The sequence below is a fragment of the Leptidea sinapis genome, chromosome 1, assembly GCF_905404315.1.
Source record: "Leptidea sinapis chromosome 1, ilLepSina1.1, whole genome shotgun sequence".
Lineage (NCBI taxonomy): Eukaryota > Metazoa > Arthropoda > Insecta > Lepidoptera > Pieridae > Leptidea > Leptidea sinapis.
Genome location: NC_066265.1, coordinates 14,098,847 through 14,124,045, shown reverse-complemented (window position 1 = coordinate 14,124,045; position 25,199 = coordinate 14,098,847). Strand labels below are relative to the sequence as shown.

The 25,199-nt window shown below is 37.7% G+C and overlaps 3 protein-coding genes across 3 annotated transcripts in view; 1 reads left to right on the top strand and 2 right to left on the bottom strand.

Moving 5' to 3' along the window:
* Nucleotides 1-1,567: 1,567 nt before the first annotated feature.
* Nucleotides 1,568-25,199, bottom strand: part of LOC126967105 (serine/threonine-protein phosphatase alpha-2 isoform) — a 33,532-nt gene continuing 9,900 nt past the window's right edge. Inside the window, exons 5-8 of the mRNA XM_050811505.1 lie at nucleotides 17,334-17,530; nucleotides 9,131-9,278; nucleotides 8,098-8,236; nucleotides 1,568-5,272 (exon numbers count right to left, since the gene is read on the bottom strand). Coding sequence (XP_050667462.1) covers nucleotides 5,269-5,272; nucleotides 8,098-8,236; nucleotides 9,131-9,278; nucleotides 17,334-17,530 — 488 coding nt within the window. The 3' untranslated portion in view covers nucleotides 1,568-5,268. The remainder of the gene's footprint in view (nucleotides 5,273-8,097; nucleotides 8,237-9,130; nucleotides 9,279-17,333; nucleotides 17,531-25,199) is intronic.
* LOC126967201 (uncharacterized) lies at nucleotides 9,815-12,195 on the top strand. The gene is made up of 2 exons (XM_050811691.1): nucleotides 9,815-10,226; nucleotides 11,477-12,195. Exons 1-2 carry the CDS (start codon nucleotides 10,055-10,057, stop codon nucleotides 12,169-12,171), a joined length of 867 nt encoding a protein of 288 aa, XP_050667648.1. The 5' UTR covers nucleotides 9,815-10,054; the 3' UTR covers nucleotides 12,172-12,195.
* Nucleotides 10,218-12,599, bottom strand: LOC126967063 (uncharacterized). Its single transcript, XM_050811400.1, has 2 exons — nucleotides 12,186-12,599; nucleotides 10,218-11,344 (listed from the first exon to the last, which is right to left on the bottom strand). The coding sequence occupies exons 1-2, from the start codon at nucleotides 12,473-12,475 to the stop codon at nucleotides 10,462-10,464; spliced, it is 1,173 nt and encodes a 390-aa protein (XP_050667357.1). The 5' UTR covers nucleotides 12,476-12,599; the 3' UTR covers nucleotides 10,218-10,461.

Here is a 25,199-nt window from a genome sequence, read left to right as displayed (position 1 = left end):
GTTGTGGCTTCATCTACAGGATTAACTTTACAGTCTACTCAATCCCAATAATTTTATATTATAAAATTGCCTTGAGTTACCGATCATTCGAATCTAAGGAAATTGTTATTTTTAAGTGCTTTTCCTATAGATATATACTATTTTCGACGAAACAGGGATTCGTAGGTAGCCGCGAAATCTTCAGCGTTGGGGGACAAGAGAAGCATGGTAAATATTTCAATTTTATAAATAGGATGTACAAACCATAATTGTTTAAAAAACGAAATAAACATTAGCGTTTATACACATGATTAACAAATAGATTGTTTATAATTATCAGTAATTATTATCATTGGATAAAGTTTACATATCAGCAGGAAGAGATCATCCAACGTAGTTAATATTTAAGGGTAAATGTATACACTTCTACAATAAAGTCCCAGCCACTGTTCAGGCATTATCTATAAATAAATTTAAATGTTTTATAAAAAAATGGCTCTGTCGTAAATCCTATTACTCCACTGCTGAATATCTAAATGATCGGACAGCCTGGGACTAGATTGTGATTATTTTATAGCGACTGTACAATATTGTATATTTTTATTGAAAAGAGCGCATAAAAAAAGAATGCTGGGAGAGTTTCTTGCGCCGCTTCTTCTCTCTCAGAGCGCCATTTGTTTCCGAAGCGCTAGTAGTATAAGAAATGACATCAAAAAGAATTCTAAAGGAATCAATTTTGAGAAAATAAATGCCTTTTATGCCTTTATTTTATTAAAAAAAAAATAAGTAGACAAACCTTAACACAATTTGTATTTGGTTAGAAGAAAACCTCTGTCCTTGTTGAGTGAAATTACTGCAGTTTGTTATGGCCCTGATGGGACCTATATGTATATTCAGTGAAACACTACTTAGATTAAACTATACCACATATCTTTTTATTTTATCAAGGTAAAGGTGATTTTAATAATATGGACATCACTAAATTACATACAAGATGCACTTCATCTTGATAATAAAAATCAACACATAATGAATGACCATAAAATGTAATTGTTGATTTTGGTTCGGATAAAATTGAACCATATCATTTAACATATTTACCTATGTTACGTGAATGTTGTTTATGTTTGCAGTATAAAGGGGGGAAAGTAAATAAGGCCTTTGCCCACTTTTAACACAACACCCTTATGATTCGAGGAAGTAGACGATATCTGATATATAGTATATAGTAACCACATACATATATACTTTATATTGAACGCCCAATTTGTTATACAACAAGCATATCAGATATTTTATTCAATAATTCAGTGATACTCATCAGCATGCTCGAAAACAGGTTTGAGCACCACTGGGCTCGCTTTGAGACAGGATGTTAAGTAATGTAGGCCAGGCCATACACGCTACGGTCTACCGGAGAGGTAATCTGTGCAGGTTATGCCTGCGCAGGTAGACCGGAATGTGTGTGGGAATAGACCTGCACCAGGTTACCTCTCCGGTAGACCGTAGCGTGTATGGCTTACATTAGAAACGGCGCTTATAAACCGATACAATTATCTATAAGTAACACATAAATAAAACACAGAGGTAATCGTAAAGTATTTATTTAAGAAATGAATATACAATTTCCTTGTTCATTAATAAGTCCGGCCTCATATTGGCCACTGAACGATCTCCGTCTGATTACACAATATTACAATAAATTATTACGAATGATACAAATTTAATTCAATTACAATTCAAATTTAATCGGTGGAGGCAGCAACAGAACTTTATTCCTATATATTTTAAATGCTCGCGGAAAGACGAAACTTTAGGGCAGGCGTAAATATGGGTTAGAATTTACTTCTAAAATCTAAATTGTGCACAAATATTTGTATCTGTAATTCAAACGTAGGGCCCGCAGTTGTCACAATATTGTTAGAACACACATATTTAGAATTCAAGTTTAAGTACGAATTAGAACGTCTAATGTTACTGTACTGCCGCCACGACAAACATTACTAATATAAATATAATATCTAATAATAAATGTATATTCGCTATTAATAAGCGGCTGAAATTTTCAATAAATTTATCATTGAATAGAATATGTTATAACTACGTACGATTAAACCGCCGCGTGTGTAGCAGACCTTAATTAATATAAACCCAATAATACTACAGAGACGGGATCATAATTTTGGATTCCACCCTACGGGGTTTACACTTACAACTAAAATAAGACATTATATTAAAAAATCTGGGCAACCCCAACACTCGCAAGTGGCAACACCAATCCTCGCCAGTGTTGAAACCGCTCATCTAACTACAACTCAGCTACTGAGTACATAACAGGCATACAGACAAACAGATACACAGACAGCGCAACAACCACATACATATCGCTCCGTAAAATATTTCGTAAAGCCGCGTCAATAAAAATAGAATGTTACGTTTCATACAAGAGGAACAGACATCTACGAAATAACTCCATGTGAAATATTTTTAATGGGCTCTCCGTATAATATGTCCGGCTAATATTAGCTTGGAACTAGGCCTTACAATAAACCACACCAAAACTAAGCTTATGGTAGTCGATCCGCGCTAAAACGCTAACAATGACTGGGGCGCTGAATCTAGAACAGGTCGACAATTTCACCTATCTGGGGTCTAGTATCAGCAACAACGGGTCATACGAGCTGGAAATCAGGCGTCGCATTGGAATGGCCAAACCTTTGAACTTTGAACTCCGAAAAATATGGCGTGACCGTAGCATCTCTCGAAAAACTATAACGAGGCTAGTCAATAGTCTAATTTTTTCCATCTTCAGCTATGGGGTTGAGACATGGACACTAAAGTAGGCCGACAGAGATCGGATTGATGCCTTTCAGATGTAGTGCTGGAGGAAGATGCTTCAAATCCCTTGGACAGCATTCCGCACCAACCTATCCATCCTTAACACTCTAGGTGTAAAAACCAGACTCATCCATCTGTCTCCATAGAATCCTAGAGTTATTTGGACATAACGCCAGAAAAAATGGCCACAACCTCGAACAACTGATGATTACTGGAACTAACATAGTGAATAATTTTGAGAATATAATGAATAGACATTGGCTGTTAAAATTTAATTGTTCAAATAAATGTATTTAATGTTGTTACTAACCCTAAATTAAGATTTTACTAACATTATATGGGCTACGGCCTGAAATAAATAATAATATTATTATATATATTTTGTTGGTACTGGTGGTGACTGGTTGCGCCACCGTGGAGTCCCGGTGTAATATAGCCATAAGGGTAAAGATTGTTCTCATATAGAAATAATTATTACAATAACACTCCCAAGTTTACGAGCTAATATATCGTAATTTGAAGTGTTCTAGATGTTACTCCATATTACTGCGACTAAATAAACATCACCTTTATTGGCACGACCAAGTACAAATAATAATCAATTTTACCACAATCAGCAACCAAGTGATCACCTTTATATTAAACAATTCTACGCACAATTACTTTAAAAACATTGTCAAAATTGAAGCTCCTTATGCTTCTATTTTCAGTGTAGGACGAGAGTACAAAATTACAATTTGGTAAGATACAAGTCATAAAAATTTAGTATCTCGTTGCAAACGTTTAAAAATGCCCACTATACCGTATAACGTACGGTGCTTGGTGTAACTCGACTTAATATATAATATGATCGCTCCACGCCATAAATGCCATGAATTTTACTCAAGTATCTTCACAACAGCTGATTTTATGGTGAGGGACAATCCCTGCCCTCATTATAACTGATACAATCTCAAATCACGTCGAGTCATACAAAACTGTTACGCATCACATCTCAGGTAAACAAATGCATTATAATAAAGGCGTTGAAATAACTAACTTATTAATTCAACTATGCTTTATACTTTCCGCCCATCACGAGCACAAGAACAATTATCTCCGTAATACACAGCAAGTCATTCACAGGCACTGACCTCTACTATATACCACTGGACTGGCGGCTGTCAAAGTGCGTTTGTGCCTGTTTGGTATTCGCCATTTTGGCGCTGTTGGCCATGTAGCGAGAGTCTGCGGTACTAAAACTAGTGATGACAACCTCAGCAAATATCAATGGATGGTGAGAAACAATTTACATAAAAATTGTGTACTTTATTACGATGATACTTGAAGTATAAATAACACGGAACGAAATTAATTCAAAATGCAAAAATACTTCAGAGTAATTGTACGCTTCTCTCGCAGCCATTTGTATTATACGTCAAAATTAGTTCTCTGGACGCTCGCGAGTGGCGCTTCAAATGGGCACAAAAATTTGCTGTCAAACATATGGAACAACCTGTCCACTGGTATTTATACAGGTCAGTGTTCAGTGTTCACGGGTGACAAGACTAACTAGTTACTAGGTAGTAACTGTCAACATGTGACGTCATCACATCTCACCGAGCAAGACAGATAGGCCATTGGAGGGCAATTTAAAATACCTTTTTACTTTTTTATATAAGAGGGGGCAAACGGGCATGAAGCTCACGGGATTGGGAGGGGTGAGGCAACCCCAACCCATGGAAATCCGTAACAACAGGTGTCAATACGTTGCCGGCCTGGGTAGGAGCATGCTCGTTTCTTGAAGGTCCCTAAGTCGTAGCGGTTCGGGAAATCAGCAGCCGGTAATTTGATTTCACAAAGCGAGGCAATAAATTTTAAACCTTTTCATTATGGTGCTCACTAAACTTTGAATGTCGCTTATTTACCGGGCGATTTTGGTGCGCGATGTTCTGCGTGCAAAAATGCATCAATAAAACCTATTGAAAATATTTACTATAATAAGTACAAATTATTTGAGGTGGTGTGGATTTAAATTGAGACAATCGACCTACTCAATTCACAAAGCAACAGCTGATAAATATTGAACCATAGTATCAACATTATTTTTACATCAGAGATTGAGTTTACCGTCACACTTACTAATAATTTTACACTAATTGGTTGGCTCAATAATTAACACACAATACCATACAAATAGCATTTAAAGATAGTCGAGAAGTTAGTTATTTTATAGTTGGTGACTACACAACTGTCGAAGAACATTGTACATTGGTCTTACCACCAGATTATCCAGAGCCGTCACTTGTTACAGTAATGAGTGAGAATATTAATGTTAAATGCGTCACTTTCTATTTAAACCGCTTTCAAGTTGATGAATTATTGCAAAACTGTATAAAAGTTATTCAAAGTTCACTATTGCAGTGTTGGGATCCATGCAAGTAATGATTGAAGCGCTCGATAGGGACGGGGCTAACTGTGGACAAACAAATGTGTGGTTAACGAAAGGGCTGGGAGTAAAAAAAGTAATTAAGTCTCTTAATAGTTAAGGCTGTCTATATAATAAAAGTAGTTAACATCATTTGGAAACATTTTTGGTGTAATACTGCAGAAAAGAGCTGTTTAGGCAATTTATAGTATTGGACCAAGTGAATTACTTAGATATAAATTTATGCACTTTAAAATTATTGACTGTTTTTAACTAATATATTATATAGAAATTGCCAATAATTTTCACAATATATATGAAAGACGTAATATTAATATATTTTTTATGTCTTTATACTAAGTTATTTTAATTGGTCTAACAGATTTTATTGCTACTGTTTTAGATGTTAATTAACAAACCCATGCATTGGTATTAGGCTGGGTTCACATTCAACATAAGAACAGCGAAACAAAGCTATGGAATGATTAACAAAAATAATGTGTAACGAAGTGAGCGAAAGGTACACATTTCGTTCGCTTTTGTTCTCTGTATGTGGTCTAGCCCTATAATAATTTGAGTTAAGGTCCTTTTATAAGGAGAAATATGAATAGATTTCGTGAAATCATATAAGGCTAGTGGCATCAACTTTGTATAACCTATAGACTAAAAAGAAAGAATCCTTTCAGATACGTAATATTCTTTATGAATTGAAACTTCTTTATCGAAGTATGAGAGAAATTAAAAATTATGAAAATAGCAAATCGTCACAATTTTCGGTTAGGCGCCATTTTAATTTTTTAAATCCAAGATGGCCGCCGCGCAAAATTATGTATTCAACAATATGATATCGTATCCGAGGATCTCGAGGGTTAAGCGCGCGGTCGCGAAAATGTAGAACATCTTCCCCACTAGCTTTGTATCGTACAGGTTTAAAGCGCGGATGCGAGTAAGTAGAACATCTTCACTCCTAGCTTTGTATCGTGCAGGTCTAGCACGCGGCCGCGAAAAAGTAGATAATCTTCCCTACTAGCGTTGTATTGTGTAGGTTTAGTGCGTGGCCGCGAGAACATCTAATAATTATTAATATTTACAAAAAACATTTGGTTTAGTGAACAGATTAAGACAGCTACGAGGGGAGGTCAAAAAGTTCGCGGAATGACTGGGAAAAAAGATGAAATGATACATTATGTTATTTTTCCTTTTCAATATATTCCCCCTTAACACGAATACATTTTTGGGATCTGGCATATAACTTATTAATACCGTCGAAAAAATAGGTTTTGTCTTGGGCGTCAAAATACGCCGAAATCGCCGACTTGACTTCATCATCGTCTCTAAATTTTTTTCCACGCAGCTCTTTCTTCATCTTTGGGAATAAATAAAAATCGCTAGGGGCCAGGTCTGGACTGTAGGGTGGATGGCGTAGTTGTTCAAAACCGCATCGATGAATGGCAGCCGTCGCAACATGACTCGTGTGAACGGGCGCGTTGTCGTGCAAAAGGAGTACACCTTTTGTCAGTTTTCCTCTTCTTTTTTCTTTAATAGCTTCTTTTAATCGGTCCAATAGGGAAGCGTAGTACTCTCCCGTTATAGAAACACCACGTTCTTTATAATCGATCAAAAGAATACCTTCAGTATCCCAAAAAATAGTCGCCATGATCTTTCCGGCCGATTGCGACACTTTAAATTTTTTTGGGGGTGGTGTGCCTTTTTTGTGCCACTGCATCGACTCCTGCTTTGACTCAGGCTCATAGTGGTGAACCCAAGTTTCATCACCGGTTACAATTCGGGCCATAATTTCTTCCCTAACTTCTCCACAGCGGTCCAAATACTCGCGGGAACAGTTGACGCGCTCACGTTTTTGCAGCGGCGTGAGCATTCTCGGGACCCACCTTGAACACACTTTACTCATGCCAAGATGTTGATGAAGAATATTTAAAATTGTGGTTTCTGATACTCCAACTGATGCTGCAAGTTGTTTCTTCTTCAACCTTCCGTCTTCCAATACAAGTTTTTCAACTTTTTCAATGATTTCCGGCGTAGTGGCCTCAATGGGCCGTCCAGGTCGAGGATCATCTTCAATTGACTCCCTTCCTTGCTTGAAAAGGCCGTGCCATTTGTAAATCATGGTTTTACCAGGAGCAGAGTCTCCGTAAACAGCTAACATCTCTTGCAAAATAGTTTGAGGCGTTTTTCCTTGTTTGGTGAGGAACTTTACGACGGCGCGATGTTCAATTTTCTCCATAGTGGCTAGTTTGTTCCCGATTTACTTGTTCACTCGTTTGTAACTCGAAAGCTAATGACCCAATTAGGCTAGAAATTGGCATATATAGTAATTATGAGTTACTCAAGTAGCGGCTACCTGGAGGAGCGACCTCACCCCCGCCAACCCCGCCATTCCGCGAACTTTTTGACCGCCCCTCGTAACATAAACGCGATTTAAAAAATAGTTTTCCAAAGAAGTTTCACTTCTGACATGTGTACTTAGTACACACAAAATTTTTTTTGTTACAAAGTTGTTTTGGGTTATTATTTATATATATATATTTATATTGCACCAGCTGTGGCAACTTGGTATAGCATGACCTTAGATGATTTATGCGTCTAGATAGAGCCTCTAGCTATTAGACAACCAATGAAAACAGGCCAGGAATATTAGTTTAGTGTGCGTGACAAGTTACGTTTTACACTCGCGATTTGTATGGCACTTTGTGTTAGTGTGCGTGCATTGCTGAAAATAGAGGTTAACCCTAAACTCAGTTTTTTTTTCGACGTTTGCACAGCTGTCATAGTATATGTAGACGTATAAATGATCTAAGAGCACGACATACAATTTGTATACTTTTTCTTGTGAGGTGTGTAAGTGAACTCACTTCTTCTTGTTCTTGGGTTGCGCGCGCGGCGGGGTGTTAGGCCTGCCCATGTTCAAGCCGGAGTACAGTTTGCGTTTATCCGCCGGTTTCAGAATTTGAAACGAACACATTAATGTCTCGTCTACGGACATTAGAGCACCTGTAACACAAAATATATTATACTCGTCACAGACTATGTAATGTCTCACGTTTGGTCACGAGTGAAACAACTTTTTTACTTACAACAATCAAATAGCTACAACTTACAACCAAAAAGTTTTTAAAACCTTAAAATATGTTGATGTTTGTTATTTTGCTTTTGACACATATTGTGTGCGGTTTTTGAATTTGGTCTGACTCTTAATGATCTCTAACTTTACTTAGTACATTGGTTTCGCGCCGACCTATTTATACGGACCCTGATCTCGTGATCTCATCTCTTGTCGGTTGTCCCTGAATCCGTGTAATCTCCATAGGTCTATATTGCTGGCACTCTCGTGAATAAACTTAAATTCCAGACGATCCAAGGTTTCTCTAGCTCCTATCAGAATTCATATCTCTATTTTATGCATATTGTATGCTTTCAGATCTCTATTGAAATGTGGTGTTAGCGTTGAATGCCCCGAATACCATGGACGGACCGTCCCATAGACATCTGCATCTTAAAGCAGCTCATGATAGAGGATGCTCAGCGTCTATACACGGTCTATTTACAGCGTATGTTGCGATTCTTTGGCCATGTTGCACGCAGAGGAGTCGACAACCTTGCGCGTTTGATGGTGACGGGGAAAATAGAGGGTAAAAAACCTATGGGGGCTATAACCCTAAACGGTGGTGGATCAAATCTCTGAAAATCTGAACATCTCAATAAGAGCCACACTCTACCAGACGAAGGAACAACACCGATGGATACAGCTCGTTAACCAATTGAATGTCAGTCAAGATCGTCAGCAGTTAGGGAATAACTACTTGAGTAGAGAGATTGTATGCTTGGACTCTCTCCGGGCGACATCTCTGATATATGAAAATTTTTAATATAGCTTTTTCGACTTACCCGCATTATCAAACTCGCCACAGTAGTTCGGCGCAGAGAAGAGCGTGACGAGCTGACGTTTCGCGAAGAACTCATAGCCGTCCTCGACCACCTGATGAGCTCGGCAGATCAGATCGAATTCGTGCTTCGACAAAAACTTGCCCACTATCTGCAATGTAAAATACACAGAGAACATTGTATTATAAATAAATCATACATTTTCGTTGCAGGCCAAGAAGAACGCATCATACTGATACCTTAGCATGTACCTATAATATAATGGCACCCGGTGACGTAGATAGTTTACTAGAAATCCTTACAGAATAAGCTCGCTAAGACTGTCTTATTCATAATGACTTAGCGGAGATTTAAAACATCGCTAATATACGCTTGTTAAAAAATGGTTTTCATAATCGCATATTAGAGCTAAAACACTCATTATCTCTTCGATAAAGCTGACCTAACTTACTGTGTTATTCATAATGACTTAGCGGATATTTAAAACATCGCTAATATACGCTTGGACGATTCTATAAACCTATTTTAAGCACTCGAACGCAAATAAACATGGCTTACATCGATCAGCTGTTCGTTAAATAATGTGATAAATAGCTTCCCCCTCAATGTTTTTGTATATCCGTCATAGATTGACAACTGACAATCCATTGACATTGAAAAGATGTGTGTTTCCATTGACAGTTCCTCATTAAGAGCTAGTTCAGACATGGCGGATTCCGCGCGGATGCAAATCGCGCGGTTGAACCGCGCGGATCCTAATTACATTAGCGCCTTACAAATCGTTCATACCTGTCCGCACGGATTGACAATCCGCGCGGCTCAACCGCTAAAAATGAATTCGCGCGGTCGCCGCTCGGTTTTATTTACTTGACGTACCTAGAGGGCGTTCAGTTGCTCCGCGGAAGCCGCGCGTATCGGACGGTGACAATGGATCGCTTCGACACCGAGCTATTCATCGATGAGGTGGAAAAAAGACCTGCTTTGTGGAACATCCAATGTGCAGAATATTCTAACAAAACGATTAAAAACGGAGCTTGGCAGGAGCTGGTGGAGATTTTTGGAGAAAATGAGGATTCTTTGGAAAAGAAGGTTCTTTTTGGTCAGTAGACATTTAATTATACATTTTACCAGGGTAGTTTACATGTTTTGTAATAGACAGTCCACCCCAAATAACTGAAATGTGTATAACGTTGTTTGGCGGTACGTAACGAGCGCGGGAAAACTATCACGTTACCACAGTAACGTATAGCTATTAACTGTAATATGTACAACCCACCAACGCGACGCGCCATCTTGAGTTTAGTTATTTGGCGCGAACTGTAACAATTTTAATTTCATATTTTCGTGTCTTGCCATTCTACACGACCCTCATTCACAAAGTAATTAGCATATTTGTCTCTAATGTTTAATGATGATGGTGTACCCCTTCCTGCATGTAATGTAATAAGATTACTCATTGGCGCAGTATGTAAAGTATCTTCATACTGTATACCATCTCTAGTTCTAACAAAATTGTGTAGCACGCAACAGGCCTTTATTATGTCTTCGGCAAAGTCTATATTCACGTTTATAGGCCTATGAAAAATGCGCCACTTGTTTGCCAGAATTCCGAAAGTGCATTCAATAAAACGTCGAGCTCTTGATAACCTGTAATTAAATATTTTTTTTTCATATGATAGCCCTTTACCTGCATAGGGTCGCATTACATTTTCGGATAAACCAAACGCTTCATCGCCAACTATGACGTATGGCAATGGTTTAGGATCTGTTTCAGATATTGGTTTAGGTTTTGGTATGTGTAATGACTTTTCTATTAACCTTTTATAAAATGCTGAATTTTTAAAAATTGCAGAATCACTACTTTTTCCGTAAGATCCGATATCTATGAAAGTAAAACAATAGTTACTATCACAAAGTGCCAACAGTACTATGGAAAAAAAAGTTTTGTAATTATAATACAAAGAACCCGAATCTTTGGGTTTTGTAATCCTTATATGCTTGCCATCTATGGCGCCTATGCAATTGGGAAAATTTGCATATTTTTCAAAATCTTTAGCTATTTTCTTCCATATATCTTCGCTGGGTTCAGGCATGACGTTTTTTGTGACTTTTTCCCACAGAGTTTCACATACTTCACGGACAATTCCTGTGATTGTAGATTTGCCAAGACGAAAGTTGTAATGTAGTTCTCCAAAGGAACAACCAGTACCCAGATATCTGAAAAATAAAATATTAATCTGTATCGTTTTGAAAGTCTGCCGGGTCCGCTAGTTAAAGCATAATGAGTGTCTTGAATTACCTAACCGCTACTGTATTTATATTTGTTAAAGATAGTGATTTCTGTTCCAGGTGTATCATTACAAAAAAAATGGAAGAACATCCGTGATGCTTATAATAAGGAATTCAAGAAAGGCAAATCAATTCCTTCTGGTTCTGGTGCATGTAAAGGTTCAAAATACATGTATTTCGACCGGCTTTCTTTTCTTCAGAAGACGATAGAAAACAAAGAAACTATCACAAACATAGATGAAGCCAAAAATGAAGAAATTCGGAACATTGACCAAAAGCTAGATAATTTTGTAAATGCACGTGAAATACAACCGGTACCCAATAAAAGGAAGAAAACTAAAATTACTTCAGAAGAGCGATTGGCTAACATATTAGAAAATAGTATTGAATCAAGAGATAAAATACAAAGACAAATACAAGAAAGTATGTCAAAGCAAGATGATGATGATAAACTTTTTTGCATGTCATTGTATAAAGAGTTAAAGAAAGTTCCAGAAAATAAACGATTGGCTACTAAAATTGAATTGCTCCAGGTAATACAGAAAGGGCAGAAATTACCATCGCCTATTCATATCACGAGCCAGCAAAACACGCATAATGCAGTATTTTGGCAAAACCAACAATATTCAAACCCACAAGGATATTTCACTGGATATTCTACAATAGTACCAGGAGAGTCTCCATCGCCTTTATCATGCAATAGCACTGACGATTCACAGTCTTCTATAGTACAAAATATATATTCTGACGTATAAAATAAATATCTTACCTTAATGTGATCACGAGTTTTTCTTCTGGGGACACGCTTGACCTCATATGGGTATCATTAGATTCAATTTGTTTACTCATCATTTCTAATAATTCATCAAATGAATTTATCGACATTCTCAAATAATTGAAGAATTTTGGTTCAAAACTTCTTAATTTTGGATATAAAGTCTGAAACTGACCATGAGTAAACCGATCGCGTAATATTGGATGCACCCAATACTGCCGTTTCTTCTTTCTTTCTTTTTTACGGAGCAACAAGTACACACATATTGCTTCTTCGACTTCCATGATTGGACTGTCACCCTATGCGAATAACGGCACTCCGCATGTACATCCGCGCCTGTCTGAACACTTGCGTTTAGAACCGCGCGATTTGCATCCGCGCGGAATCCGCCATGTCTGAACTAGCTCTAAATTAGTTTAAATCATGTTTTTTTTGTACGAAATGGCAACATTACGTACTATAGAGTCGTATTAGTTATGGGAGATTTATTTAACGAATATGAATAAGGAATTTTATCAAACGTTCGATAGGCTTAAAACACGTTTTAACTAATATAGCTTTATACCTACGAAGAGCGTTTTATCTATACTAATATTATATAGAGAAAAGATTTGATTGTTTGTTTGATTGCATTAAATAGGCTCCGCAACTACTGGACCATTTGAATAATTCTTTCACTGTTGGGAAGCTACATTATACCCACGTGTTATAGGCTATATTACATTTTCAAAAAATTTGAGATCCCTACTAAGTTCCAGTAATGTAACCCAAGGTGTAAAAATACGTACGCGAACGACGTCGCTGGGTATCAGCTAGTTATGAATAAGGCAGTAACAAACTGAAGACTTTTTCACTTTAACCCTAGATAGCGATACTCCGCCGACGGGCATGCGGAAATAAACCACGTATCTTATTAACGGTACGTGTGCTTGTCTCAGCCAACACAGTTATAAACATTGATAAAGTATTATGCTATTTTGTTGTAAGCAGAAATCGATAATTAAACGTTTTCCTTAAATGGAACAACTTAACAATATGAAGAATAATGTCCACCTTGACTTGTTCAATAAACGAAAAGCCTCTTTTCATTTGGAAATAGACATTGTCACTGAGAATTAATCATAGATATTTTTTCATTTTACGACAGTGTATTTTCTGATATAAATACAACTTTAATCATTTAAGCCTCACGGCCTCGAACCCAGGAGCCAGAGGAAATCAGTCAAGAAGTAAATGAGTAGTTCCGCGTGCACCTTTCACAAGGCAAGGTCGCGGCCGACTGATAAGATAATCATGTTCCGATAACATAGACATCTGCGCCGTGCACGCCAATGGCACATTTCGCGAGCTAAATTTAAAGTCAATGTCATTATGGCAGAGCTACGAAGGGCTCAAAGATGGCGTTGGGAATTTTATTCCTCAGCAACCACTCTAATACCCATAACTTATCGTTGGAAATGTCTTAAAATCGTTGAGTTGGCTTTCTAGGTGAAGGGTAAAAAAAGCTATTCCGGTTCAAACATGGGAAATGTTAGTTAAATTGAGTATTGTTTTAATACCTTAGTTAGTGGATATTTTTGGGATTTGTATGAGTTAAGGCCTTGTCCATATCCTTCCAACTTCTCTCTTATGCTAGATGAACCCAGTTGTCTCCTGCTATACTTTTTAAAGTGTTCAAGCCCACCTTTCTTTTTGGTCTTCCAACATTTCTTTTTCATGTTGTCTCAAACCATTGACATATTTATATTGTCCTTTGAATTTTAATGCTTGTTGCAGAGCCCGCCTTTCACCTTTCAGTTGGTAAAAATAATATTTACTTTCCAATTAATTCAATTTTTTCCATCTTTCAGCCAATTTTTACTGCCTATATCTACTATTTCATCCACCCACTTCTTTTTTTTTGCCTGCCAATATTCCTCTTTTCTTAAAGTCCCTTCATGTTGTGATTTGTTGTATCCACTGCCATGCCATTAATGTGTATTAGCTTGTACCAGAGCACCGGCTGAATTGTTCTTTTTTCTGTTAAGTTTTTATTCGGTTTGTCTTCAGTAATGGCACAATTTAATTCAAGACATAACAACAAACAGGTCAAAGGTAATTATTATTGTAAAAGGTACATATTTTGGACACAAACTTACTATTATTTTTTAATATTTGAATAAACTGGGAAGCAGGCATAATATAGGAACATTGCCATCAATTCAAATTCAAATATTTTTATTCAAAATAGGATGTGAAATCACTTATTGAAAGTCAAAAAAAAAACTACCACCCATTCCAAAGTGAATGCCTCAGGCCTGAGAAGAATGGGCGCAACAAACTCAGCGGGCTTTTTTTTTCATCAAAAATATGTTTTACAATTAAAGTAACATTTACAAAGTAACATTGTACAATTAAACTTATTATTTAATAGCCTGAGGGCGGTCGCTCCATTCCCAATCTGTGGTATCATTAAGAAAGTCATTTATGTTATAGTAACCTTTACCACACAAACGTTTTTTAACAATTCTTTTGAATAACGTAACACCTTTGTTTTGAACATTTTCTGGGATCTTGTTGTAAAAGCATATGCTTTTATATACTGCGATGTATATACATCGCCCCACAAAAGACTTAATAACTCGACTAAGCCGAGTAGTAGACATCATCAGTTTATGTCTGTTCCTGGTGTTAACATTATGGTTATGACAGTTTCTGGCAAATTCACTTATGTGTATTATTACATTATCAAGAATATATTGAGAAGCAACAGTCAAGATGTTAAAAATATTCAGAGCTTCCATTAAGCTCAATTAACAGATGCGTCAACAACCGGTGAAAACAATGTCATGTGGTTTTATAATTGATATTTTAGTAGGACACAGTGATTGTTGAACAGCAATAATATTATATTACTTGACGTCTGGGTCAGTGTGTCATACATATCATACATTTTATTTTCATTTTTTCACCTTATCTTTCCATTCTAAATCATTATCAATATTAGGGTCAGCACATCTGATTTCATAGTTTGTCTGTATATATTGTTATAATAGAATATAGTCGTTATTGACTTCTTTCGTTCGAGGCAAGACGAGCGTAATGGTATGGAGATCATCTCGGAAATGGCTACAGCTTTAGATAATATTTTATATTTATATTTAGACAACCGATATAAACAGGCCAGGTTTATAACTTTAGTGTGCGTGACAAGCTACGTCTTACACTCGCGATGTCTCTTAGTGTTTGTTTGCGTGGGTGAATTGCTCAAAATAGAGGCTAACTATCAACTTAATTTTCTTATAATAATACTCATTAACAATGACAATAAGTGAATGAGGCTCCGTTATGTAGGATGCCGGCTGTCTATGGATAGTGTAGCGTGCAATACCAATTTGTGTTTTGGTTCGAAGGGCGCGGTAGCTGCTGAAATTACTAATTTAACCTTTCCGTTCCTGGAATTTATTTATATAAAATAAAAAAATAGAGATAAACTCAAAAACTACAGCACCAATTTTCATCCTGTTTTCACCAATGGATAAAGCCTGGTTCTCGAGAAAAGTTTTAGTATATAATTTGTAAAGTTTTTGTATTCATTAACGATATTTGTTTGAGGTGTCAGAAAAAAATAAGTCGTATGGGAGCTTTCAACGAAAACGCTGTCAAAACCCTTTCAGATATCAACAAATTATTGTATTTCTTAAGCATTACAAACTACATTCATATTAATACTTTAAAAAAAATCGCAATTATAAAACGTAACATAAAAGCTGTTTACACAAATAAAATATTACTAAGCCTTATTATTTTGTTAGTACATATTATAAAATCTATAGACCAAATATAGTAACTAGACTAATTGATAGCTTCCGTCTCACTTACACGAGAAAAAGAAAAACTTATGCGAGTCTTATGTAAAGAAATGAGAGAGTGATTAGATTTTTTGTTTCGACATGCGTACCGGTTTTTTCAAGGTCAGCACACCCGGTGTGCTAAACAAATTTGACACCGCTGCAAAGAAAACTTGTGAAACGTGTGAAATATGCACTATTTATTCAACATCAGTGACAATTTTGAGTAGAATCGAAAGAAATATGGTGCGAAGTTGTGTTTTACGATTTGAAAGTGAAAGAACACTTGTGTTATATTATGTACCTATATGTATAGGATATTATCTGTCTCATGTTGGCCAAACCGATGTCTAGTTACTATACTTGGTCAATGATAAGATCATTCAGAAACACTTTTTTGTTTCTTTTTTAATTCATTTAATTTGAATACGCATTTCCGATGGCTTTAGACTACATTATTCTCGAACACAATTTTTTTTTTCTATTGACAGAACAGCGACTGTCGGGTCGGCTAGTATTACAGCGCTTATTACATTTAACTGAATTTAGTCGTTACTGAATTTAGACAAGCTTAATCGCATTCAGCAAACTAGCTTCCTAAATTAGAAACGCATTTAGGAAAGTGTAATCGCATTTAGTTACTGATTTCAGTCGCTAGTGGCTCTTTGTGAGTAGGGGACGATTTATGTACGCGAAAAATGGTAATAGCCAAAACAAGTTTCAGAAATAGTTTTTGTCAGTAGGGCTTGGGATATTAAAGAAATGTAATTTTAATCTTGATATGAATTTCCTGTTGCAAGAAATCTTAGTGTTACGACCAATTTTTCTTTTGCACTAATACTCTCGTAGGAGTAGTAGTATTTAGTAGAGATAGTATCTTGCTTTTGAATAAACGGTGTCACAAGATTTAATTATATTATGTCAAACGATCTCGAATCCATTCCTAGATTATTTTTGAAGTCTGCTGGTTCTAAACACCTATTCGCTTTGCAATGTTTGCTAATTTTCACCCATGATTTTCGTCTTTTTTAAATTTTAATTGTGCTAATGGCCCGGGCTGGGCATAGGCCAATTTTTTGATGCCTGGACAACACTGGAGCCATCCTCGTACCTACTTATACGACACGTCCGAATTCGTCGCGCTTTAAGTGGTGACTGATTCAGTAACTAAATTTAGGACAGTGTGATCAGAAGCATCTAATGTGTTTCTAAATTTGCTTCTGAATTTAGATGACTAAATTCAGTCAAGTGCATACCTATTAAGGTGACAGTGTATCTTGTATGCCTTATAATATGGTAAGTGTCATCTTACCTCTGTACCGAATGTGAAGCTGACCCCTCGGTCGTTCTCGCCCCAGCCGGTCACGTCTTTGTCAGGGTCGGACCACAGCAGGTCACACAGCAGGCCCTGGTCGGGCACGTCTGTGGGCCTCATGATCCGCCTGATCTGTTCCATGGCCTGCAAGTCCGGCGACAGCCCACCGTGGCAGCAGAATATCTTCTCGTCAACTAAAACAAATTGTTTGTTACATAGCCATACTTCCCCTCAATAAACTCAGTGGGAGGCTCCTTCGCACAGGATACCGGCTAGATTATGGGTACCTCAACGGCACCTATTTCTGCCGTGAAGCAGTAATATGTAAGCATTACTGTTTTCGGTCCGAAATTACTAGGAAAATGAGACATCTTATGTCTCAAGGTGACGAGCGTAGTTGTAGTGCCGCTCCGGCACTGCATTGTAATGGTCAGGGCATCGTCTCGATCCTTATTTTCATAATCATGTAGTCGAATAGACTTCAATGAAGCGGTACAGTGGTTATTATAATAATTTTATAAAATAACCAACAGGATATTTTAATTACGATTTTCCAGGGGCTTCGACTGAAGAGTCGCATAAAATATATAAACAATTTATTTTATTATTTATTTCAGAAACAAACGGTTTTACAAAACTTTTAACAATTTATACATAACAATACTTAAAAACCTATAGTTTTCTTTATTTTTAAACATAATGAACTAGACTTGCGCTACATAGAGGTAATATTAAACAAAATTCGATACTTGACATAAAAATGAAATAAAATTTGTTATATTTATAAAGTGATATACCCTCACTTCTGGGATTAATTACACAAATAAAACTGAAAACAAAATTTTATGAACGATGCGGGAAGCCACAACCTGAGAGTTGAACAAAGTATACAAGATTTTATAAACGATACGTCACTCCAACGGTTGCCTCAGTTAGAGCGCTCGCACGGAACGAGAGGTCACGGGTTCGAGTCCCGCATCGTTCATAAAATAATATTTTCTGTTTTATTCGAATAAATATACCAAGATTTAACGTACGATGCGATGTAGTACAGTTGGGTAAGAGCACCAGACAGAAATCGCAGATTAAGATCCCTCCTTTGTAAATATATCTTCATATATTTCTTTTGTGCGTCTGCTGTAACTGAACTCCTCCTAAACGGCTGGACCGATTTTAATGAAACTTTCTGTGTGTCAGATGGATTCGAGAACGGTTTAGATTCACAATTAAACTACCTCCTAAACGGCTGGACCGATTTTGATGATTTTTTTGTGTGTCCCAGTGAATTTAAGATAGCTTTAGACTCAATTCCGTATATATAACATAATTCTCCTGCTTATGTGTATGTTAGTGAACTCTTCCTAACGGCTGGACTGATTTTTTTCAAATTTAAGACGTGTGTATAGGACAAAGTTTGTCGGGTCCACTAGTAAATATCATAAATTTTGATGCAAAATTCTAAGGTTCTAATGCGAGTCGCAACTAAGAAAACACGACATAATTTCTTAAGTTACAACCTACACTAACCGAATTCAAAATTGTTTGGGATTATTAACATAATATTACCAGAAAGTTTTAGGAACGACGCTAAGTAAGCCAAATAAAATCAATATTCGCGAAACTTCCAACTAGTCTTGGAACATAGAAATACGACATGAAATGTAAGTATATTAAACTTTGTTAACTCTTAGCAGGACTTGAACAAACTGCAAAATACAAATTTTCTTTCAGGAAACTATTATATAAAATGTTAACTCATAGATTAGTACGATCTGTGATAATGATGCTTGTGGTTTAACGGCCGTTACCAATATACTATCTACTGATAGAGATAAATTACTACCTTCTACTATCAGTAATTAGCTGACAATAATCTGAAGCTGTCCCAATATACCCGATAAGTCATTATTATAGCCGCCTTATATTGGGACGCGTGAATTGCAATTTCCATACAAACTTTATATCGCTGGTAAGCTATACGTCCACCTCGTCCCATTGACAGAGAGCGTGCACGGATAAGGTGAGTTACCGTCGATAAGATTATTGGGACAGAAAATTCAACGATAGTTACGCTTTTTATCTCAATTAAGAGATAGACTGCATATTGGGAAGGCCGTAAGGCAGTAAAATAAACAATGAAATACCAATTATTAACACGCACATATTATCTTGACCCAACAATATACCTACATAACACATATATATCGGAATACGAACCCGGTATCCATAGCCTACAGTAATTAAAGGAATATTGTTTAGTTTTTTATATAAATAATAATGTATCACAGTTTCATATTAATATCTGTTAAAAAATATTACAAACTGCCTTTATTATCTAAAGCATAATTAATCTTCAGCGGCGCGGCGCCAACGTGTCATGGAAATTAACGTTCTCGGTCAGCCAAAGGCGCCCGATTGTCATGTTTCTGATAAACTGGGGTCAGCTGTTAAGTTGTGTTTATGCTGTATTGAATCAATAAACAGCTACATAATTCAATAAAGTTTCACTGGGTCGTGGAAATCTTCACATTGCACTGAGCTCGCGACAATTCGACCTGCTCTGCGTTGAACGCGGTCAAATGGGTCGACCTGATACTGGGGTGCGCCAGACCGGTGATGACAGCAATACTCCATATGTGGCCGGAACAGCGCTTTGTAGATCGCTAGAATTTAGGACCGGTTGAATATTGCCCTGCTCTACTTATGACGCCTAGCTTCTTCGAAGCCAATTTGGCTTTGCCCTGCACATGACCGTGGGATTGGCAATTCGAGACTAGGCGAGAATCTAACGGATGTGTTGTAGATGGGTGGTGATACGACAAATGAGGTTTTGTGTGGTAAACTTGAGTCTTCTGGGAGTTAAATTTTACAACGTTCAATTTATCCCGTTCCGCGGTCTTCTCAAGAGAGGACTCGATAGAAAATAAAAGTTTCTCCCGATACTGCTCGTCGTTTTCCCGAGAGAGACCTGCATGGCTGGTGTATACAGCATCACCAGTGCTGTCGTTGTAGGAGATAGCACACAGCCTTAGGGCACCCCAGCGTTAACGAGCTTCGGGTTCGAGCAATATCCGTCGACAAAGACCTGTATGCTGCGCCCATTGAGGAAGCTGGAGGTCCACAGGCAAAAACTCGCCCAAATGATGTAAGTTTTAAGCGCCTTGTGCCATACACGATCAAAGGTTTTTACTATATCCATGCTCACTGCCAGGCCTTCTCTCTCGCTTTTATAGCCACCGCCCATCTATGTGTTATGTATTGTTGAAATTGTTCAAACCCTCGACAGCATAAGGGCAAGTAACATTGAAAGTAGTATTGAAATCTAACACTCAATAATTGTGATCTGAGTTCACTGTGACCACATACGAAATACTGGAGGCCTTTCAGTTCAGTTCCGAGCGCGCTCGGCGTACATGCTCACTGAACTTACGAATATAATTTATATTCGCGAACTGCGCGGCAACCGTCGCTGCACGCTATTATGACTTTGAGTTCCGAAAAACTCATACCCAATGAATTGCTGGCATTCCTTCAGCACGCAATTGATACTATGGACGAGATCAGTATCATCCAGATCTGTGCATCAAATTTCAAGAGTGAGAAGATCATTAACGCCAAGACGCTCCTGTACGAGGTTTTGATGAAATCAGACCAGATGCCGTCCCGCAGGAGGGATGAAAGGGGAGAGAGAAGTCTTCAGTATATGATAAATGTCCTGAAAGTGACCGATCCTGACGACGTGCCGTCTTTCGTGGCAAGGAACTTGAACAAATTACCACCCGTCACCTTCGACCATGTCGACGTCACCAGGTTGCTGGAGGATCACAAACCTCAAGGCAGGCCTGGCAGAAGTAGTGTTGAAATTAGAGGCATCTCAAAACACCATCAGGGACCTGCAAGCTGAAGTAGCGACGTTGCGCAACAATACTGCTGTAAGTAGGTCATTAGAGGCCAATAACATCAACACACGACGTGGGGCTTGCATTACTTCGCCGGCGAGTTTTGAATCAGCGAAATTCGACTCGACCGGCCGCTGTCCCCGCATGTGTAAGCGGTAATGTACTTGCCGCCCGTCCCTCACCTCCTCCCCTCTCGGAGGTGTCGCCTGCGGTCGTTACGTCAACACCTCAACGTGACTATGCTGCTGCCATCCGCCAGCAACCAAGAAAGCGGACAGTGCTGAGGACAGAAAGTGGAAGCGGGCACGCCCGCAAGGAACGCGCTTGTAGAACTGTGTCGAAGGGTCAGATCGACAAGGATGGCTTCATTAAGATGGAGCAGAAGAAGAAGAGGCCTCCTAATCATAATCAATGTGGCACAGCACCGATAGGACAGAACCAGCTCCTGCGTCCCGTAGTCCCAGCGACGTATATCTACGTCTCCCGCCGTTATCGGCGTGTCTACTTGTCCCACGCGTCGTATTTGTTCAGAAATCATAGGTGAGAAGCGCCCACGAAAAAGTGTTTTATTTTTTTTCCTAAATCATCTCCTAGATGTAATTACAACCTACTAATGGTAGTATTTTTTGATACTAGGAAGGCAAACGGGTTAGTGGTTGACACCAGGAAATATCCCATGGACATCCGGAACACCACACGTCAATTGATGCAGCGTCTAACTTCAAGATGGAACTAACTTCTAGTTTGAAGATCTATAAGTCGTATCGGTGCTGTGGTCATAAAATTTCTTTTTAAATTTGGCATTTTGTGAAATTTAACATACAAACATATGAGTCCGAATAACAACTACGATTCAATAAATTTGTTGAGTCGAGCAAGGCGGTGTGGATTGTTATGACAACAATTTCACTGCGGTGCACGTTTCCCAACGCGGCGTGCTACGAAGATCAACAAACAACTCGCAAACGTGACTGGGAATAACGTAAACAACGAGGATAACGTCATCATCATTTTAGGTTAAATATAAAATTTGCCATTACCCCATATCAAACATGATATAATAATATAACTACTCCGCCTGGTACTCTCTTCCCGTGGCACGTGATTTTCCTAAGAATACGTCATCCGTTGTGATGACTGTTCTCAAAATATTTTCGAGTGAAACAATGCTATAATAGACAGTTTTGCTGACACGTTACCCGTTTTACCAGTGGGAGGCTCCTTTGCACAGGATGACGGCTAGATTATGGGTACCACAACGGCGCCTATTTCTGCCGTGAAGCAGTAATGTGTAAAAATTACTGTTTCGGTCTGAAGGACGCCGTCGCTAATGAAACTACTGGGCAAATGAGACTTAGCGTCTTATGTCTCAAGGTGTACGAGAGCAGTTGTAGTGCCGCTCAGAATTTTTGGGGATTTTCAAGAATCCTGATGATGATATTGGGCAGGGCGTATCAATTACCATCAGCAGAACTTTCTGCACGGCTCGACCCCTATTTTCATAAAATAAAAAATATATTTTTTAACATGTTTTGTTAAAAAATTGGCGCAGCAGACCCGGCTTAAGAATGATTGAAAAACAACCCGAGAAATGCTGCACTAAGCGTTCTTGTTTATCTAAGTTGTTTGGGCATGAGTTGGTGTTTACTGTTGTAGCTAAAAAAACTACTAGTCACGATTATAACAATGCAAAGATAAAACGTTGATAAAAGATTATTATCGGGTTACGTAGAGTTCGTAAAACCCGCGTCTAGAGTCTAGACACCTACAAATCTCTGCCAGGCGTGTGGTTTTTTATTTTAATGAAAATAAGGGACGAGACGAGCAGGACGTTCAGCTGATGGTAATTGATACGCCCTGTACATTACAATGCAGTGTCCCGTTCTTGAAAAACCAAATAATTCTGAGCGGCATAACAATTGTGCTCGTCACCTTGACACATAAGATGTTAAGACTCATTTGCCTAGTAATTTCACTAGCTACTGCGCCCTTCTGACCGAAACACAGTATTGCTTACACATTACTGTTTCACGGCACATATAGGCACCCATAATATAGCCGGCATCCTGTGCAATGGAGCCTCTCACTGGTAGAACTGGGATACTGCATATCCTTAATATAATAGGAGTCGTAGTAACGTGGGCCCAGTGTAAACTGAGAACTTGCCGATCACGTTGGCCCAATGTATAGACGCCGCAGTAAGATAAGTCTCGTATGAAAATTATTAATTTCTAGCATAGCATACCCCTACTAATATTATATATATCGCATCCCTACTAATATTACAAATGTGAACGTGTGTTTGTTTTTTAAGCTTTCACGCCTAAGCCACCGAACTGATTTTGGGAAAATTTAATACTAGAGCTTGGAAAAGCACATAGGTCTATAATTGTAAAAAAATAAATGGAGGGGTTTAAATAGGAGATGGCAGTTTGTATGGAAATTCGTACTTGATGAGAAATAATTTATAAACATTTGTTGGAGCATTTTGGAAGCTTTGACCTACATGGGCACCAAATAGGAGATTAAAGTTCACAAGGAAATACTATTTAAAAGACTGTCCACAATAACAAGGGATATGCGCTGTACAATATGAAGAGCGGAAAGAGCAGTTTGTATGTGCATTATTTGAAAAGCTTCCTAAAAAATAAAAAATAACTGCCCAAAGTAACTATTCAACGGGGACGAAGTCACGGGTAAAAGCTTGTATTATGATAAAAATCTATATAATAAAGAGCTATTTGCTAATTATTTCAATAACTTAAACCTTGAAATTTACACTCGCTTAATATTGAAGTTTCGAGGTAGCAGCTAGTAATATCAATACAAGTGGTCCTCGGGGGAATTATTATTTTGGATTAGAGCCAACTTAAAGCGAGCGCAACTGTTCTTCAAAGACTTCAATATAACTTTGCCCTTTTTATAGAATGGAATAAATTTATACGTTATAATATTTACTTTATATTTTCATAGAAGACGTAAGCCGTTCCCGCCTCGGTGAGTGAATTTGAAAAGAAAATAAATTAATTTTTATTCATCTTATTACAAATACAATAAAAAATGAGTAGCCATATACAATCTAGGATAAATTTTGTAACGAATAGTGATAGTTTCATGTCGAAAAGATCTGTGGTTTACGCGTGAAAGAGCCTCAAACAGAGACCATTTTCATTATATATGTATATAATATCTCTTCTTGTCTTAATCTTAATATATATAAATTACGTGACACGTTGTTTGTCCGCGATGGACTCTTAAACTAATGAACGGATTTTAATGGGGATAACTCCATCGAGTGCAGTTGAGTCCAACTTGAGAGATAGGATAGTTTTTATTTCGATTTGAGACCCATAATTATTTTTAATTCCAATATTTTTTTTGTATGGACATATTTTCTATGAGAGAATTTATTGACGCACGGTTTGACAGTTCTGCTGTGAAACAATTTCATCACAACAAGAGGGATAATTCTTGATGTTTTGAAATATTATTGGCAAATTCCAATAAAACAGTATTTCTTTTTATTATCTACAGAACAACGTCTGTCGGGTCAGCTAGTATATATATATTAAAAAGACATAGACGGTAGTATACGGTAGGTACTGTGTATGCTACACAGTTTTATATGGCCCTTGCACACACCTTGCCGTGATGAGAGGAGGTACAAAAGTGCCGGGTCACTGTTAAATTATTTATTAATACGGCTTATAATCTGGGTAATTTTTAACACATCGAGTCCGATCCATATTATAGATATTATATCATTTGTGTTTATATGTTTATCTATAGTCCAGTTAACTTGCATTAATGAGGTTATCTCAGTTCACGGTGTACCGACCGATTAGTCAGCCCTACCGAGCTGGTAACATTTTTATATTATGATGTACACTAGCCGTTCCCGCCCCGCTTTCGCTGGCCGAATCTTAAAAGGAATTTGTGTTGAAACGTTGGAAATAAGTAGTCA

Coding starts and splice junctions, on each gene's coding strand:
- LOC126967201 (XM_050811691.1), top strand. CDS start 10,055: ATGGATCGCTTCGACACCGAGCTATTCATCGATGAGGTGGAAAAAAGA. Junction 10,227..11,476: donor GGAAAAGAAGGTTCTTTTTG/GTCAGTAGACAT, acceptor TTTCTGTTCCAG/GTGTATCATTACAAAAAAAA.
- LOC126967063 (XM_050811400.1), bottom strand. CDS start 12,475: ATGGAAGTCGAAGAAGCAATATGTGTGTACTTGTTGCTCCGTAAAAAA. Junction 11,345..12,185: donor AAACTCGTGATCACATTAAG/GTAAGATATTTA, acceptor TTTATTTTTCAG/ATATCTGGGTACTGGTTGTT.